At 39.8% G+C, this 17,862-nt stretch overlaps 1 protein-coding gene across 2 annotated transcripts in view; it reads left to right on the plus strand.

Moving 5' to 3' along the window:
* The window catches only part of KIF23 (kinesin family member 23), a 35,127-nt gene that overhangs the window by 1,036 nt on the left and 16,229 nt on the right, over window positions 1-17,862 (plus strand). For both annotated transcript variants that reach the window (XM_023220722.3, XM_023220723.1), the window contains exons 2-10: window positions 743-812; window positions 2,115-2,243; window positions 6,392-6,497; window positions 6,741-6,877; window positions 7,069-7,178; window positions 7,907-8,077; window positions 11,123-11,235; window positions 11,389-11,510; window positions 14,470-14,572. In XM_023220722.3, coding sequence (XP_023076490.1) covers window positions 743-812; window positions 2,115-2,243; window positions 6,392-6,497; window positions 6,741-6,877; window positions 7,069-7,178; window positions 7,907-8,077; window positions 11,123-11,235; window positions 11,389-11,510; window positions 14,470-14,572 — 1,061 coding nt within the window. The remainder of the gene's footprint in view (window positions 1-742; window positions 813-2,114; window positions 2,244-6,391; window positions 6,498-6,740; window positions 6,878-7,068; window positions 7,179-7,906; window positions 8,078-11,122; window positions 11,236-11,388; window positions 11,511-14,469; window positions 14,573-17,862) is intronic.

A 17,862-nucleotide genomic window follows, 5' to 3' on the forward strand; every position in this document is an offset into this window, starting at 1 on the left:
CACAATGTGTTTGCACTGAACAACACGAATCTGCTTGTGTTTCATCTGAGAATATGTTTTGAAAAATATTTTTAAACTACAGTCAAAGCCAATAGTCTCACTTAATTTTAATATGTTAAATGTATGTCTAGCCTATAGATAAATGTGAAGGGCAAAAGATGAGATGCTAGAGAAACGGTGAAATCAATCAAAATAACTTTTTGATTGCCCCTACTTAAGAAACCAATAAATTGGCAGTTTGGGACCAGATTTTTTTGGAGACAAAGAGTAATCGTTTTGAGCATTCAATGACTGGTTGTTCCTTGAAAGTACAGGCATAAATATTGTCGAATAAATGGATTCCTCCGTGTGCATTTTTATAGTGTATTGAAGTTAATCGGTTGTCAGTCTGTGAAGTGTGGGCAGTTATTTGTAGATTTTTCAAATTTGTAGTGCCTCTGTTAAATTGTTGCTCAAGAAAATATGCAAGCTATTTTAAGTATAGAACTAATCAGAGAATAAGTAGGTACATTTGGTACCAAAAATGTATTCTAAAGCAAATTTTAATTACTTTTGGATTACGCATGCCATAAACCCTCTGCTACTATGATTATTATTCATGTTATTTGGGATGCAGTGTTTTGGAACTGCTAAGGGATAATTTACAGATAACCTAGAAAGATTGTGTAAGTTTTAGGTGAGGCTTTTGTATTAGTGTTCAACTGAAAAAAACGTTATTGTTATTTTTTGAATCTATGACCAGGAGAGCTAAGACACCCCGGAAACCTATCGTGAAAAAAGGGTCCCAAACGAACCTTAAAGACCCAGTTGGGGTAAGGTCTCCCTGTGAATTTATGTGTGTGTGTTTAAGAAACTTACCTCTTCAGTCCTTTCTGCCTTATGTGTGTGCTTGGAAGGGAAGGAAGAAGACATGTGGAAATATAATCAAAGAACAATTAGTTAAATGGATGTACTAAATTCTGTAAAACTAGTTCTAGCTGTGAAATTTTCTCTGTAAGATTAATTAGTCCAGTAAAATGAAGTCTTTGGTTGTCAACTGCATACCTTCTGTAATTATAATTTGGCGAGTTAGATAATTAAAAATCTCCAACTGGGTTCATATTCATCCCAAAGAATATGAAGTGAGTTCATATGAACCCAGTTCATGCCATACAGTAACTGATGGCATGAAGGAGAGTTCCAAACTTCTTGGGACCGAGTTTAATTCAGTCTAGTATCTACTCATAATTCAAGTACTTCACTAGTTTCTGGCTTGGGAACTTGCTTTTAAAAGCAAATGTTAAATTATGAAGGAAAAATGAAGCAGGCAAAAGGAATAAGAATTTTAAAACAAAACAGCAAATGGCAAACAAAAAGTGTTCTTTGCTCTGAGGTATTTTAAATCTACCCCTTGCTGCCACTGGAGTGGGTCGCTGGCTCTGAGTTAGGGGAACCAGGTGCTTTGCACACACCTGGATGAGTTTTCCTCAAGCCCCCTCCCTTGCTTTCAAAAATGTCTCTGTAGGCTGGGTGTGGTGGCTCACGCTTGTAATCCCAGCATTTTGGGAGGCTGAGGCGGGTGGATCACCTGTAGTCCCAGCTACTCGGGAGGCCAAGGCAGAGAATCACTTGAACCCAGGGAGGTTGCATCAAGCCAAGATCACACCATTGCACTGCAGCCTGGGCGACGAAACTCTGTCTCTAAATAAATAAATAAATAAAAAGTCTTTGTATATTAAATGTCGGGTTAAACTGACAAGTTTTTAAATTGATATCGATTTCCAAGAAATTCTAACAGTTTTAAAAATCTCATTGTGTGACATGTTGACTTTTAGAGATATTAGTATAACTATTATTTGTGTACAATATAGTAGTGAATACACTGCAATTTGATTTTTATTATCAAAATTTATTTTAACTTTGTGTGTATTTAAAGTCTTCTCGTATCTAATATATGTTTGTATTTGTCAATCTCAAGTAGCAGATTTTAATTTTCATAGCTCTTGGAGCTACAGAGCTCTAAAATTGAGAGACCAAATGTTTGTTGAATGAATGAAGGAATGAATGAGAAGCTTAAGTGAAAAATCAGGCAAAAGATCAAACTTTGTTCTTTAAGCACCTTCTTATTTCTTCAGGTATACTGTAGGGTGCGCCCACTGGGCTTTCCTGATCAAGAGTGTTGCATAGAAGTGATCAATAACACAACTGTTCAGCTTCATACTCCTGAGGGCTATAGACTGAACCGAAATGGAGACTATAAGGAGGTAATTCTGATTTGAACCAAGTTATTTTTTATCAATATGTTGTTTCCTGAATGACTTTTACATTTTTAAATGTAACAAAGTTCATTTGTGAGCCCACATTTTCGAGAAAGACTTATTTACTTCATTATAACCACTGTATTAAAGTGTTTTTGACTTCTGGGATGCACAGACATATCTTTGGTATGCTGGAGTTAGAGGATTGCTTTTAGCAGATAATTTCTTACCCTGAGTATTACTGTTTTTTAGAGCATGTGTTAGGGATGATTTAATGTGGAATGATACATGATTACTAGGCAATTTTATATATACAACTTCATGTGTGGAAATTAAAGTAACATTTAATAATAGGCATTGTATACTTGCATCAACCTCCTAGGCAGTGTTTTTATTTTTAGTAAAATTTTGAACCAACTCAAAAATATTTAGCAAATGTGCTAAGCTAATAGCTGGACGGGGGAAGGAGATTTTAAAAAAATGAGCATGATATACTCCTTGCCTTTAGAAAGTCTATAACTTAAGACATATGGTAAACAAATAATTCTCATATAAATAAGACAGAAAGTTAGGTGTGCTAAAGATGAGGGGACTGTGGGAATGCAGTAGGATTAATTCAGGCAGGCTACCATTTCTACTTCTAGCTGTCACTCACTCTTTTGTGCCTACTATTCCTGTGAAATTGCTCTTCAGAAGAATACCAGTGGCCTCTTTGCTGCTAAATTTGATGTATACCTCTTCATCCTCATTATAACCTGTTTGTCAGCAGCACTCCCCTGTTTCCCGCTCCAGCTCTCCCTGTATCTCCAGCCGAAACCTTTTCTCTGGCTCTAAACATTCAGCCACTTACTTGATATCTCTGCTTGGATGTCACATGTGCATCTCAAATTTTACATGCCCAAAAAGGAGTTCTTGATTTTTCTTATTCCCTTTCTAAATACTTCCTCCCTTGTTTTCTTCTCAAAGAATGGCACTATCATCTGTCCAGTTGCTCAAGCCAGAAACCTGGTACCTACCGTTTACTTGCCCCTCCTTATAACTAGTTCATTAGTAGCTCCTATCAGTTATATTCCAACATGTGTCTTGAAACTGTCCTTTCATTTCCATCTCCACTGCCACCACCCTAGTCTGAGCCCCATTATTAACCACTGAGACCAGTGCTACTGTAATGAAGGAGTAGCTTTTTTATTTTTAATGCATCACAGCTGGGACTTTTGTACAACTGTGCTAGATGGAACTGCCCGTGTGAGTTAGACAACAGGGAACTAGTTCATAATCTCTTCATAGAGATGAGCCTATTGAATATGCGCTGAATTACTGATAATTGAGCAGTGCCAAATGCCTATAAAACTTTCTAAACATTTGGCTGGGCACAGTGACTCATGTCTGTAATCCCAGCACTTTGGGAGGCCAAGGCTGGTGAATCACCTGAGGTCAGGACTTCAAGACCAGCCTAACCAATATGATGAAACCCTGTCTCTACTAAAAATACAAAGAAATTAGCCGGGTGTGGTGGTGCGTGCCTGTAATCCCAGCTACTCGGGAGGCTGAGACAGAAGAATCACTTGAACCCAGGAGGCGGAGGTTGCAGTGAGCCGAGATTGCACCATTACACTGCGGCCTGGGCAACAAGAGTGAAACTCCATCTCAAAAAACAAACAAACAAAAACCAATTTTTCTAAACATTTAAGTAGTCTTCTAACAGTTCTCAGACAGGCATTGGTTTGCTGAGTGTGCTTTGGATATCATTGACAAGACTGCCAAAGCCCAACTGCCTCCACTTGAAATCTTCTCTAATCCATTTCTACAGAGCAGACAGTGCTCTTTTAAAACATAAAATCTCATCATTTTCCTATTCAAAACCTTTACAAAATCCTGCTTCATCCGCCTCCCATCTGTCTCTCCACCCTCCACCCTCATTCATCTTTTAGTATTTATCCAATCCTTTGAGTTCCTTGGATAAGGCAGAATCTTGGCTGTTAGCTGTTGCCTTAACCTGGACTTTTTCTGGATCTTAGCATGGGTCATTCTTGGGTTTCAGCTTAAATGTCACCTCAGGTCGTATAGACTGCGCAATCAGAAACAGCACCCCACAGCCCCTCTCCCCTGATCTGATCTGTACTCTGTGTACCTCCTTTATATTACTTAACCACAATCTATTTATTTACCTGTTTATTGTCTTTTCTCTACTATAATGTAAACTTCCAAGGAATATGTACCTTATATGTTCTGTTCATCAGACAGTAAATATGGCTTCAGCAAGAATGAATGGTCTGGGGGGGTTTTATGGAGGAGCAGGTCTTTGAGGATATAATATACTTAAACACTGATTTACTGAGTTTTACTTCTTTAAGTAAATTTCAAGTATGTGTAAATAAAGGTATCAAGCAGATATAAAAAGGTTTGATGGGGATTAAAAATAATCACTGCTTTCTGACAGAAGGCAACATTATATAATGAAAAGAGCAGGCCAGGCGTGGTGGCTCAAGCCTGTAATCCCAGCACTTTGGGAGGCCGAGACGGGCGGATCACGAGGTCAGGAGATCGAGACCATCCTGGCTAACATGGTGAAACCCCGTCTCTACTAAAAAAAATACAAAAAAAAACTAGCCGGGCGAGGTGGCGGGTGCCTGTAATCCCAGCTGCTCGGGAGGCTGAGGCAGAAGTATGGCTTCAACGTAGGAGGCAGAGGTTGCAGTGAGCCGAGATCCTGCCACTACACTCCAGCCTGCGTGACAGAGCAAGACTCTGTCTCAAAAAAAAAAAAAAAAGAAAAAAGAAAGTAAACAAAAACATTGCACTGAGGACGGCTTTGATACTAATTAACTCCGTGAGCTCAGAGAAGTTTCACCTTTGGGCCTCAGTTTTCTTTGCCTTGAAAGGAGGGAGTCATTCATGAGGACTTTGAGGTCATCTATCTTCTCAGTATTGGCCTATGTGTGTCCTTTCAGTTCCAAGATTGTTTGTTCTTTTTGAACTCTAAAGCTGTTTTTATAGGATATTTTATTAATCGTATTTAGAGAGCCTTGATAATTGAAGTGTTCTTACTTTCTTAAAGGTCACAATTTATTTAAAATGTATTTCATGTAAGAACTCAGAGATGGGGTAATATTCTGATTTTAAAGTATAGTGCATCAAAATGTGGTATTATGCTACTATGCCATTTTATTTTATTTGTCTGTTTTCTTTTTCTTTTTTGAGACAGGGTCTCACTCTGTTACCTAGGCTGGCGTGCAATGGTGCGACCACAGCACACTGTTTTTTGCGGGTTTTTTGTTGTTGTTATTTTTACTTTTAAAATTTTTTATTAGATGAGCTTACCCAGGCTGGTCTCTTAACTCCTGGCCTCAAGTGATCTTCCTGCCTCAGCCTTCCAAAGTGCTGGAGTTGTAGGTTTGAGCCACTGTGCCCGTGCTATGCTATTTTAAATGACACCTTTATAAAGAAAAACTAGGAAACAGTAAAGTCATGTGTGACATAATGCTTACAGATTTTCACAAATCTGACCGTGACTCATTATAATACCGTTTGATCTTTGTCACTTAATTAAAACAAAATCAACCTTACATTAGAAGTATTAGTGGACTTAAGATTTTCCTACATTTTTGGCTGGGTGTGGTGGCTCACGCCTATAATCCCAGCACTTTGGAAGGCTGAGGCAGGTGGATCACCTAAGATCAGGAGTTCGACACCAGCCTGACTAACGTGGTGAAACCCGTCTCTACTAAAAATATAAAAATTAGCCGGGTATGGTGGTGCGTGCCTATAATTCCAGCTACTCCAGAGGCTGAGGCAGGGGAATCGCTTGAACCCAGGAGGTGGAGGTTGCAGTGAGCCGAGATCGTGCCATTGCACTCCAGCCTGGGCAACAAGAGCAAAACTCTATCTCAAAAAAAAAAAAAAAAAAAAGGTTTTCTACATTGTCTTTAGTAGTTGTGACTGAAAACATTTACCAGTTTATAATTGGTATAATATAGGTATGTCATGACTTTTTAGTGACTAAAAAACTAAGGGTTCCAACTGTAAAGACCATTATATTTTTTCTTTGCATACTTAGATCTTAAATGTCATAAACACCTTGAGTTTAAGTAGATGTATTTTTAGCCTAGATAATAGTGGAATTCCATTTAATGTGTTTTTCTCTCTCTCCACAGACTCAGTATTCATTTAAACAAGTATTTGGCACTCACACCACCCAGAAGGAACTCTTTGATGTTGTGGCTAATCCCTTGGTCGATGACCTCATTCATGGCAAAAATGGTATGATGTGACTCTTGGAGTTTTGTTGGTTTTTCCTTTTTCTCTTCTTCTGATAAAACTTTTTTGATATTTATATATTTGATTTATGTTTGGCATTGAATCCATATTTAATTTGTTAGGGTGGTGCTAAACTTGCCTTTTTTGATTCCTCTGGCTAATTGTTAGTGTTTTCTAATGCAGTGAAGAAATATTGTAAGTGGGGGACTTCTAAGATACAACTCATTGTGACTTGTTACACTGTAGGTCTTCTTTTTACATATGGCGTGACGGGAAGTGGAAAAACTCACACAATGACTGGTTCTCCAGGGGAAGGAGGGCTGCTTCCTCGTTGTTTGGACATGATCTTTAACAGTATAGGGTCATTTCAAGCTAAACGATATGTAAGTATGATTCTTTTGTGTTGTGACTATCTTGCTGGACTAAGACACCGATGGATACAGAAGTAGTAAAGAAGAACCAAAGCACTGGATTCATTTTGAAACCTTAACTGTTCCTTAGTTTTTAAGCATGTTTCTTACTATTTAAGTTAAATTCTACAAAACGTGGTGTGATTTTTTTGCCCCCACTTCAGGTTTTCAAATCTAATGATAGGAATAGTATGGATATACAGTGTGAGGTTGATGCCTTATTAGAACGTCAGAAAAGAGAAGCTATGCCCAATGCAAAGACCCCTTCTAGCAAGTAAGTAATTATATTTATCTGCAGCACTGGCCTTAGGGGCACAGGATTGTTTCCTGTGGTTTGCCTAGACATAAGGAATGGTGAACATTAAATAGAGAAGTTGACTTTTGTGAGATTAAAGTTAAGGAATGTTCTAAGTTCTTTGCTCAGATGTTTTCTCTTTGGCTCTGAGCACATTTTTTTTCAATCACTGTTTTAAGAAGATGCCACTGTGGGTTGGGAGAGGGTATAAAAGCCTTTGCTGTGTGTTTGGGAGGACGTGGGAATACTGCTGGCAAACTGTGAGTATGAATAAAGTTGCTTTGTGTATTTCTGCTTGTAATTGCAGGTATTTATTGTATCTGTTAGTTTCCCCTTGGGATCAGTTACTTTTTTTTTTCTCTTTGAGACAGAGTCTCACTCTGTTGCCCAGGGTGGAGTGCAGTGGCATGATCTTGGCTCAGTGTAACCTCTGCCTTCCGGGTTCAAGTGATCCTTCTGCCTCAGCTCCCCTAGTAGCTGGGATTACAGGCACGTGCCACCATGCCTGGCTAATTTTTGTATTTTTCGTAGAGACGGGGTTTCACTATGTTGGCGAGGCTGGTTTCGAACTCCTGATCTCAGGTGATCCGCTTGCCTCGGCCTCCCAAAGTGCTGGGATTACAGCCGTGAACCACTGTGTCCGGCTGGGATCATTTACTTTTAAAATGGACTTACAACATATGCAATTGAACTTTTTTTTTTTTTAGACGACAAGTAGATCCAGAGTTTGCAGATATGATAACTGTACAAGAATTCTGCAAAGCAGAAGAGGTTGATGAAGATAGTGTCTATGGTGTATTTGTCTCTTATATTGAAATATATAATAATTACATATATGATCTATTGGAAGAGGTCCCGTTTGATCCCATAAAACCCAAGTAAGTAGTGAAGAGAGACCCTTCTTAGCTGTTAATGTTGGGGAAGTTACTTTACCTCAAGGAGCTTTAGTTTCTTCAGTTATGAATGAGAATAATGCTTGCATTTGTTTTCAGAATGAAATGATATAATTTGTATATCACATAGTTTGGTGTTTGAATATGTTTATCATTAACTAGATATGTAGCTGTATTAGGGAACTAGTGGGTTAAAGCATCTAAGGAGAAGAGGGACCCAAATATTCATCTTGGAGATTACTTTTGAAAACTCTGGGCCCTGGGCTGTTTTGAGAAGGATCTTAATTATATAAGGAAGTGTCCCTATTGATGTGTTCTGGGACTACCTTTCAAGAACCTGACACAGTAAAGGGAGTTTTGTATCCTCTTTAACCACCTGTGTCTTGGTGATTTCTACAGACTGGAGCCTAAAGCTGTTATCTGTATAAGTAATAATTACATACCTTCTGTCATTCATTAATATGGACTGATATCTGCACTGCAATTCCACCAGAGTTGAAATACTACCTCCTAGATTTCCTTGGGTCTTGCCTTTCTGAGACGTAAGACTGATTACCACTTGGCATCACAAATGATAAATCTGCATTTGTGCCAGAGTTGACCCCGGAATCTTATGTTTCATGTTAGTATCTTGTTCCTGAGTTGATGGCTTTGTTTTTAAGCTAAAGGCTTGTCTTCAATGCTGTCTTTATTAGGGCCTCTCAGAACATAAATAATACAAGGATTTGTGTCTTATGTTTAACTGTGTGTATATCTAATGGAACATTATTGGAGAAACAGCTGGATTTAGAAAATCATTAGACTGAGAATACATACCAGTATATATCCGCTTTTAATTACATGAAAAATTTGTGGACTCTGGTTGAGGCCATACTTGATACAAGTATTTCTGTGGTTCTTAGTGAGTCACATTTTGATACAGTTATCTTTACCACAGTCCTTGAATTTCCATCACGTTGACTGGGAAAACAATTACAATATGGCTAAGTAAGCTAAATGTAAAAATATTAATCATAGGAGTTTATGCCAAGGAAGACTCTTTTGCTCTATTTAATCTTTCCTCAAGTGAGAACTTTATTTACCCTTGGAATGTTGGTAATAGTAAAAATACTTGGGATAGGTTGTGGAGCAATACATGGGAGAGTTAAGACCTTGTGAGACAGTTACTTTTTACTTTTTTTTGAGACAAGGTCTTGCTCTGCCATGTCAGCTCACTGCAGCCAACCTTCTGGGTTCAGGTGATCCTCCCACTTTAGCCTCCTAAGTAGCTGGAACTACAAGCACAAGCCACCATGCCTGGCTAATTTTCTAATTTCTTGTAGAGATAGGAGTGATAGAGGTCTCACTATGTTGCCTAGGGTGGTCTCAAACTCCTGGCCTCAAGCAGTCCTCCCACCTTGGCCTCCCAAAGTGCTGGGATTACAAGTGTGAGCCACCATGCCCGGCCTGACAATTACTTTTTATATCAAACTAATTACTTTGCCATTTGTTTTAAAGTGTCAATTGTCTTGACTCTAATCTTGAGTGTATTCATTTTCTTTTCTTTTTTTTTTTTTGAGACGGAGTCTCGCTCTGTCGCCCGGGCTGGAGTGCAGTGGCCGGATCTCAGCTCACTGCAAGCTCCGCCTCCCGGGTCCACGCCATTCTCCTGCCTCAGCCTCCCGAGCAGCCGGGACTACAGGTGCCAGCCACCTCGCCCAGCTAGCTTTTTGTATTTTTTAGTAGAGACGGGGTTTCACCGTGTTAGCCAGGATGGTCTTGAACTCCTGACCTTGTGATCCGCCCGTCTTGGCCTCCCAAAGTGCTGGGACTACGGGCTTGAGCCACCGCGCCCGGCTGTGAGTGTATCCATTTTCATGTGTGCCCACGTGCCAAGTTTTTGTTTGTTCTAAATGAGATTATTTTCAAAGGTTCATATCTTGGCTTTATTTAGTTATACAAAAGAAGATTGACAAAAATACCTTGTGTGCTTTGTAACTTTTCTGGGTATCTCCTTCAATGAACATACAAGGGTGCTTGTTTGGCACTGAATTCATATTTAATTTGTTAGGTTGGTGTTAGACCTGCTTTTTTAAGCTAGTTAACTTTTAGTAGTTTTTAATACAATGAAAAACTGTTACAAGTGGAGGGTTTTTAAGATATGACTCATTGTGATTCATTAAGATATGACACATAGTCTGGACTGAACATGTTGGTGTGAGATGGCTGCTGTAGAAACAGTAACTTCTACCTTATTCCTTTGGTAGGTGGAACAGTTGCAGCACACCCATGAGGAACACAGATTTTGTGTATGTGATGGTGTTGGCTCTTTTCTTAAGGAGAAGGGTGCAGTTATACTATGGTTGGCATTCTGTGGCATGTTTGCATGTAGATTATTTTCCATTGTCACTGGGCTGCCTGCTGTCTCTAAGCCCTCCTTGCTTCCTGACAGATCTACTGTTGACTGTCAGTGATGGTGACTGGTAAATGTCTCTACCTTCATCATTCACAAAACTAAGACCAAACAGGTAGCTCTCTTACCCAACCTTCATCTTGTCATACAGACTAAAACTTCATAAGCCACTTTGAAAAGATTGCCACTCCTGGTATATACCAAACTCTTTCTGAATTTGTTTTCTGCTGTTGCCGAGGAAGTCAGAACCGGTTCTATCTGCTAGTCTTTTAAAATTGGGAAAATACTAGATTTTGATGCTTAACCTGTGCATGTGATGTTGCTGTAATACTACTTTGGTCTCTAAATTGTTTAGTAAGTATTGTTTCATGTGCTTTCTTAGAGTAAATTAGAGCGAAGCTTTTAAAACAAAATTGGTTTCTGTTATCTTGTTATGTAACTAATCTTGACTATTTAGCTTTACAATCTTATCTAAGTTTAATATTTCTCTGGAGTATTATACATTATATACTTATAAATATATATATTTTCATTAGAAGAATAACATGTCATGTCACTTGGCATTTTAGTCTTAGTCTTAAATGAAGGTACTGGCATCTCATAATTTAGGAAACTAATCTTTTTTTTCTTTCCCATAGACCTCCACAATCTAAATTGCTTCGTGAAGATAAGAACCATAACATGTATGTTGCAGGATGTACAGAAGTTGAAGTGAAATCTACTGAGGAGGCTTTTGAAGTTTTCTGGAGAGGTTAGAAACATCTAGAACTAGAAAAATACAGAATGATAAATATCACCTAGAGTTGCTACTAAATTTAATGGCAATCTTTTTTGACTTACTAGAAAGCATGTGTAATGAAATGACTGAGTTCAGGTTTGACCAATGATTTCTCTGTTGTCATAGGCCAGAAAAAGAGACGTATTGCTAATACCCATTTGAATCGTGAGTCCAGCCGTTCCCATAGCGTGTTCAACATTAAATTAGTTCAGGCTCCCTTGGATGCAGATGGAGACAATGTCTTACAGGTAAAGCTGTAGTATGTGGAGTTTTTCTGGTTCTAACTCTATCCTTAATTTTTGGAATTAGAGTAATCCCACCAACATGGTGAAAGCCAGTCTCTAGTAAAATTGGAAAAATCAGCCAGGCACAGTGATGCACTCCTGTAATCCCAGCTACTTGTGTGGCTGAGGCAGGAGGATCGCTTGAACCTGGGAGGCAGAGGTGCAGTGACCTGAGAGCGTGCCACTGCACCCCAGCCTGGGCAACAGAGTGAGACCCTGTCTCGAAAAAAAAAAAGTTAAATTAGGGAGGTTTTATTGCAATGAGGATTGTTCTAGAATAAATACACAGTTGGTTCTCTGTGAGTTCTACATCTATAGATTCAACCAACTGCGGATTGAAAATATTCAAAAATAAAATGCTGCATTTGTGCTGACCATGTACAGACTTTTTTTGGTCATTATTCCTTAAACAATACAGTATAACAAAGTGTTACATAGTGTTTACATTGTATTAGATATTATAAGTACTCTAAATATGATTTAAAGTATATAGGAGGGCTGGGTGCATGTGTGGCTCATGCCTGTAATCCCAGCACTTTGGGAGGCCAAGGCAGGAGGATCACTTGAGGCCAGAAGTTTGAGACAAGCCTGGGCAACAAAATAAGACTCTGTCTTTGCAAAAAAATAAAATAAGTCTAAAAAAATTTAAAAAATCGAATTTTAAAAAGTGTATGGGAGGATGTACATAGGTTATATGCAAATACTACGCCATTTTGTACACGGGACTTGAGCATCCATGGAATTTGGTATCTGTGAAATTTAGTATCCGTAGGAGAGCCTACAGCTAATCCCTTGAGGATACCAAGGGATGACTCTGTATGTAGGTGATGACATTAAAAACTTTTTTTCCCCGTTATTATAGTTTTCGAAAGTTGGATATTGAATCTTAGAGCCTGAATTTTGCTGTGAAAAAAGTTTGCATGGCCGGGCGCGGTGGCTCACGCCTGTAATCCTAGCACTTTGGGAGTCCGAGGCGGGCGGATCACGAGGTCAGGAGATCGAGACCCTCCTGGTGAACACGGTGAAACCCCGTCTCTACTGAAAATACAAAAAAAAAATTAGCTGGGCGTGGTGGCGGGCGCCTGTAGTCCCAGCTTCTAGGGAGGCTGAGGCAGGAGAAAGGCATGAACCCGGGAGGCGGTGGAGCTTGCAGTGAGCAGAGATCGCGCCACTGCACTCCAGCCTGGGCGACAGAGCGAGACTCCGTCTCAAAAAAAAAAAAAAAAAAAGTTTGCAGATCTTTAAAAATCTCTTTGATAGAAGTGATAAAATAAGACTGTGATTGTTTTGTCTCTGGTGACTCATTCTGTAAGAGGAAATTCAGTTAATGGTTTTAAAATGTCAGTAATTCATTTTTCAGGGTAGGTATAGTTTAGGAAGTGGCCAGTGTTATAAGTTGTTCATCTCTTGGCTGATAGGCCAGTAGTGTCCCCCATATGCAGATCACTATTTACTGCCGGGCCTGCCACACTACAAGGCTTGTGTCAATTAGTAACAGCATATGAGTCTGAGTATACATAATCTAATAACTGTAATTCATTAAAGTGTAATTTATTCAAACTGTATCATGAAATTGTGGCATTCTGAAGGTTTATAAGTGACAGGAGTGGTATTGAAGACCTCCAGGATTTGAATGCTGATTTCTATTTATTTACTGACTAGCTATAATAAAACCTCCTTATAAGGTTGTGAGAATTAAAGGAGGTAGTGTGTGTAAAGTTCTTAGTCCAGTGTTTATCTTATAGTCAACACTCAATAATTGTTAGCTAGAAAATAGTTATAAGGGCCAGGCGTGGTGGCTCACGCCTGTAATCCCAGCACTTTGGGAGGCCGAGACAGGCAGATCACGAGGTCAGGAGATTGAGACCATCCTAGCCACCATGGTGAAACCCCGTCCCTACTAAAAATACAAAAATTGGCTGAGCATGGTGGCACGTGCCTGTAGTCCCAGCAACTCGGCAGGCTGAGGCAGGAGAATTGTTTGAAACAGGGAGGTGCATGTTGTAGTGAGCCAAGATCACGCCACTACACTCCAGCCTGGGTGATAGAGCAAGACTCTGTCTTAAAAAAAAGAAAAAGAAAAATGATTATAAGTTAGCCTTCCATATATACCTGATTTCCATTGAATCACATCTAATATTACAGCATCAGTTAGGTGCCACTTGGCTTTCACTTCTTTTTATAAGAATTATCTGCTGGGCATGGTGGCTCACCCCCGTAATCCCAAGCACTTTGGGAGGCTGAGGCAGGCAGATCAACTGAGGTTAGGTGTTTGAGACCAGCTTGGTCCACATGGTGAAACCCTGTCCCTACTAAAAATACGAAAAAAATGAGCTGGACATGGTGGCGCACGCCTATAATCCCAGTTACTCGGAAGGCTGAGGCAAGAGAACCGCTTGAACCCAGGAAGGGGAGGTTGCAGTGAGCGTAGATGGCACCACTGCAGTCCAGCCTGGAGACACAGTGAGATTCTCTCTCCCCTGCCTCCCCAAAAAATATTATTTATAGCATTACGAAATTAGGTTATTATAAGATTATTAAACATCCAATTATAGAAGAATTTAGGATAATCCTGTTCTAGACTCTTATTCAGCAAATATCTGCAGAGTTCCTACTGAGTAGTAGGCACTGTGCAGCATGCTGGTGATAAGGTAGTAAAAGACAGAGTCCCTGCTCTCAGGGACCTTACTGTTTGATGCAGAAGGAAGACCAGCCAATTGACAAGTAATCATTAATGTCATGAGTATATTTATCAAACTCTTTTAGCAAACTCTTCCCTAAAATATGAACCCTTTGCCTATCCTGTGCATTTTGTTCTGTGCAAATGTTCATTAAGACTTAGCTTGTTGATATGAATCTATTTAAAGAACATTGTAAACCAGTTATAACCCATTTTAAGTTATTGGCTTTGTGATCTTTTTAGGAAAAAGAACAAATCACTATAAGTCAGTTGTCCTTGGTAGATCTTGCTGGAAGTGAAAGAACTAACCGGACCAGAGCAGAAGGAAACAGATTACGTGAAGCTGGTGAGTAAAGCATAGTATTTATTTATTGCTCTAACTTTCAGAAACTTGCAATGCCAGTTTATTATCTGCTTATCAATGGGTGGGGGTTTTTTATTTTTATTTTTGAGATGGAGTCTTGTTCTGTCGCCCAGGCTGGAGTGTAGTGGTGCGATCTCGGCTCACTGCAAGCTCCGCCTCCCGGGTTCACGCCGTTCTCCTGCCTAAGCCTCTTGAGTGGCTGAGACTACAGGCGCCTGCCAGCACGTCTGATTTTTTGTATTATTAGTAGAGACGGGGTTTCACCGTGTTAGCCAGGATGGTCTTGATCTCCTGACCTCATGATCCACCCGCCTCGGCCTCCCAAAGTGCTGGGATTACAGGCGTGAGCCACCGCACCTGGCCAGTGGGTGGTTCTTTGTTTTTTGTTTTTTTTTTTTAATTTTTATTTTATTGAGACGGTCTTACTCTGTTACCCAGGAGGGAATGCAGTGGTATGATCATGGCTCATTGCAGCCTCAAACTCCTGGGCTCAATTGATTCTCCCATTTCAGCCTTCTGAGTAGCTGGGACTACAGGTGTGCACCACCATGCCTGTCTAAGTTTTAACAATTTTTTTTGTAGAGATGGGTTCTCCTTATGTTGCCCAGGGTGGTCTCAAATTCCTGGGCTCTAGTAATCTGTCACCTTGGCCACCCCAAAGTCTTAGGATTACAGGAATGAACCACTGTAACCAGCCTCAATGGATGGTTTAAGCATAATTGTCCTCCATTAGATAATTTAGAGGCTAAGTTTATAATTATACTGGTTTGGTATCAATCTATTACAATACCCTGATTTCTTTAAGAATGAGGAAAGTTGTATTCAATTAGTGTGGGTGCGGTGGCTCACACCTGTAATCCTGGCAATTTGGGACGCCAAGGCATGTGGATCACGTGAGCCCAGGAGTTCAAGACCAGCTTTGGCAACATGATGAAACCCCATCTCTACAAAAAATACAAAAAATTAGCTGGGTGTGGTGCATCTGTAGTTCCAAGCTACTTGGAGGCTGAGGTGGGAGAACTGCTTGAGCCCTGATCTCACTATACTCCAGCCTGGACAACAGAGAATCTGTCTCAAAAAAAAAAAAAAAAAAAAAAGTCTATTTTTAGTATTGTAGGTCAGTATTGGGTCCTTGAAATGTTATTTCAGTATTTATTAGTGGTAAAAATTGGCTTCTAGAGAGGGAAAATTCTGAACATAAGTCAATTGAAGGCTTTAAATAGATACATAGCCAATCTATGTATGTGTTTTTTAAAATCTATGCATGTTATGTCTCGTTGCCTTTTTATAGTTGTTTTTAAAAATTAATAGAGTTGTACATACTTTTTGGGTATATGTGATATTTTGATAGATGTATATAGTGTGATCAAATCAGTGTAACTGGGTTTTCTGTCACCTTGCATGTTGTGTTTTATGTTAATAACCATGTAGTGAGTACCTCCTGTGTGCCAGGAATTAAACACAGATACAAAGGACACAGTCCTGCCGGGGAGAGCCCATCCTAGTAGAGGAGATCGGTAGATAAACTAGATTTTCTGAGTAGAGTATGATGGGAGTGCAGGGTAGGGCTGCCTAAACACATCTGGGAGTGGGAAGGTGACAAATTGAGTAGGAGTGAGCTGTATGGAGAAGGATAGGATTAAAGGCAACATTCCTGTCCCAGGAGGCAGTTGCTTAGTCCTGAGATAATATGGCAGAGTCAAAGTAGCTGAAGTAGAGGATGTAGGTTGGTGAACTATGAGAACTGAGACAGGAGAGAAAGCCAAGGTCATGAAGACCCTTGTGTTTCATATCAAGAAGTTTGAATTTTATCTTGAAGGAATAATGTTAGCTGCCAACTATTAAGGGTCTAGTGTGTATTGTAGTATCTAGATACAATAGATAGGTAGGATTGTATCATACCCATTTTTCAGATGAGGAAATGGGTTTGGGAAGGTTAAATTTCTCAAGGCTGGAGCCAGGTTGGTTGGACTTTCACAGCTTATGTCTTTATACTGTGTCATACTGCCTCCCCTTAAAGAAGGATTAGTCTTTTAGAAAGATCATTTTGCCAGTGTAGAGAAATAATTTACCAGGGGTGAGCCTGAATATATGAAAGAGCAGTTAGGAGCCTTTTGCAGCAATTCAGGCAAGCAATTGTGTGACCTGGAGGCAAAGGTCAGACAACACTGAGAGCTACTTAGGAAGTAGGTCCACCTGGATGTGGAGAATAAGGAGGTGTTTGATTGAGGAGAAGCGGTTTTAGGAGCAGGTGTAGGCAGTTAATGAGTTGTGTTTGAAATGTTCAATTTATGCAAGTGAAAGTGCCTTGTAATTGGATGCAGAGGTACATGGATTTGGAAGGAGAGAGATTTGACTTGAGGTTTGTAGGTTTAGGCTTTGCCAATAGAAAAATGATTGAAGCAATTGGGTGAGATAAAATAATTCATAGTGAATAGAGAGGAACAAGCTGAGAGCAGAAGCTTGAGGAACAACAGGCCCTTGATTATTAGCTTGGGAAGGACAGAGAAGGGTGATAACTAAAAGGGATTTGAGGGATTATGCAACGATGAAAAAATATGCACACACATTGTATATGTACATTAGAAGACAGTAAAGAGTTTATTCATATACTGAAGAGATGTTTAAGTCCAGCGGTGACAAATGGGGCCTTTAGAGCTGCCCCTACCCTGGGCCAAAGGACCCTTACAGTTTGTCTGAATCACTTGAATTTAATGAGAGTGGACTGTGTGTGTGCTGTCTGTCATTGTCTACCCAGTGCCGCTTACCTACTAGGTGTTAATAAACATGAAAGTGATGATTATTGGTGGAGCAAGATCCCAGAAGTGGCAGGAAAATCTGAATCTAGATCCAAGAGGAAGGATTAACTTTGATGGGACAAGAGTTGGCTTGGGAAGAAAGTTAAAACTTGAAGTTTTGGATGCTTTGGGGAAAAGCTAGAAAGGACTGTTAGTGTAAATATGGGTAAGGTGCAGGTGTGACAAGAGTTAGGGAGTGAGAGCAGAAAAGGATATTGTAGTTGGGGCACATGGCAGAGGCTCCAGGTTCTTAGAGGTGGTACACTTCTGAGGGATAGGGTTTGGCCTGTTAGCTGTAATGGAATAGAGATAAAGATTTACCGGAGTTGGGACATTGGGACCCTGTGACTACAGCATATGAGAATGATTGTTGTTCTCATGGATACTGAAATAAACCAGGGGCTGGCATGTAGGAGGAACATTTCAAGGCAATAGGGAGGAACTAGGAAAATGTTGCTGGCCTCTCCCTCTGTT

This window comes from Piliocolobus tephrosceles, chromosome 6, assembly GCF_002776525.5.
Source record: "Piliocolobus tephrosceles isolate RC106 chromosome 6, ASM277652v3, whole genome shotgun sequence".
Classification (NCBI taxonomy): Eukaryota; Metazoa; Chordata; class Mammalia; order Primates; family Cercopithecidae; genus Piliocolobus; species Piliocolobus tephrosceles.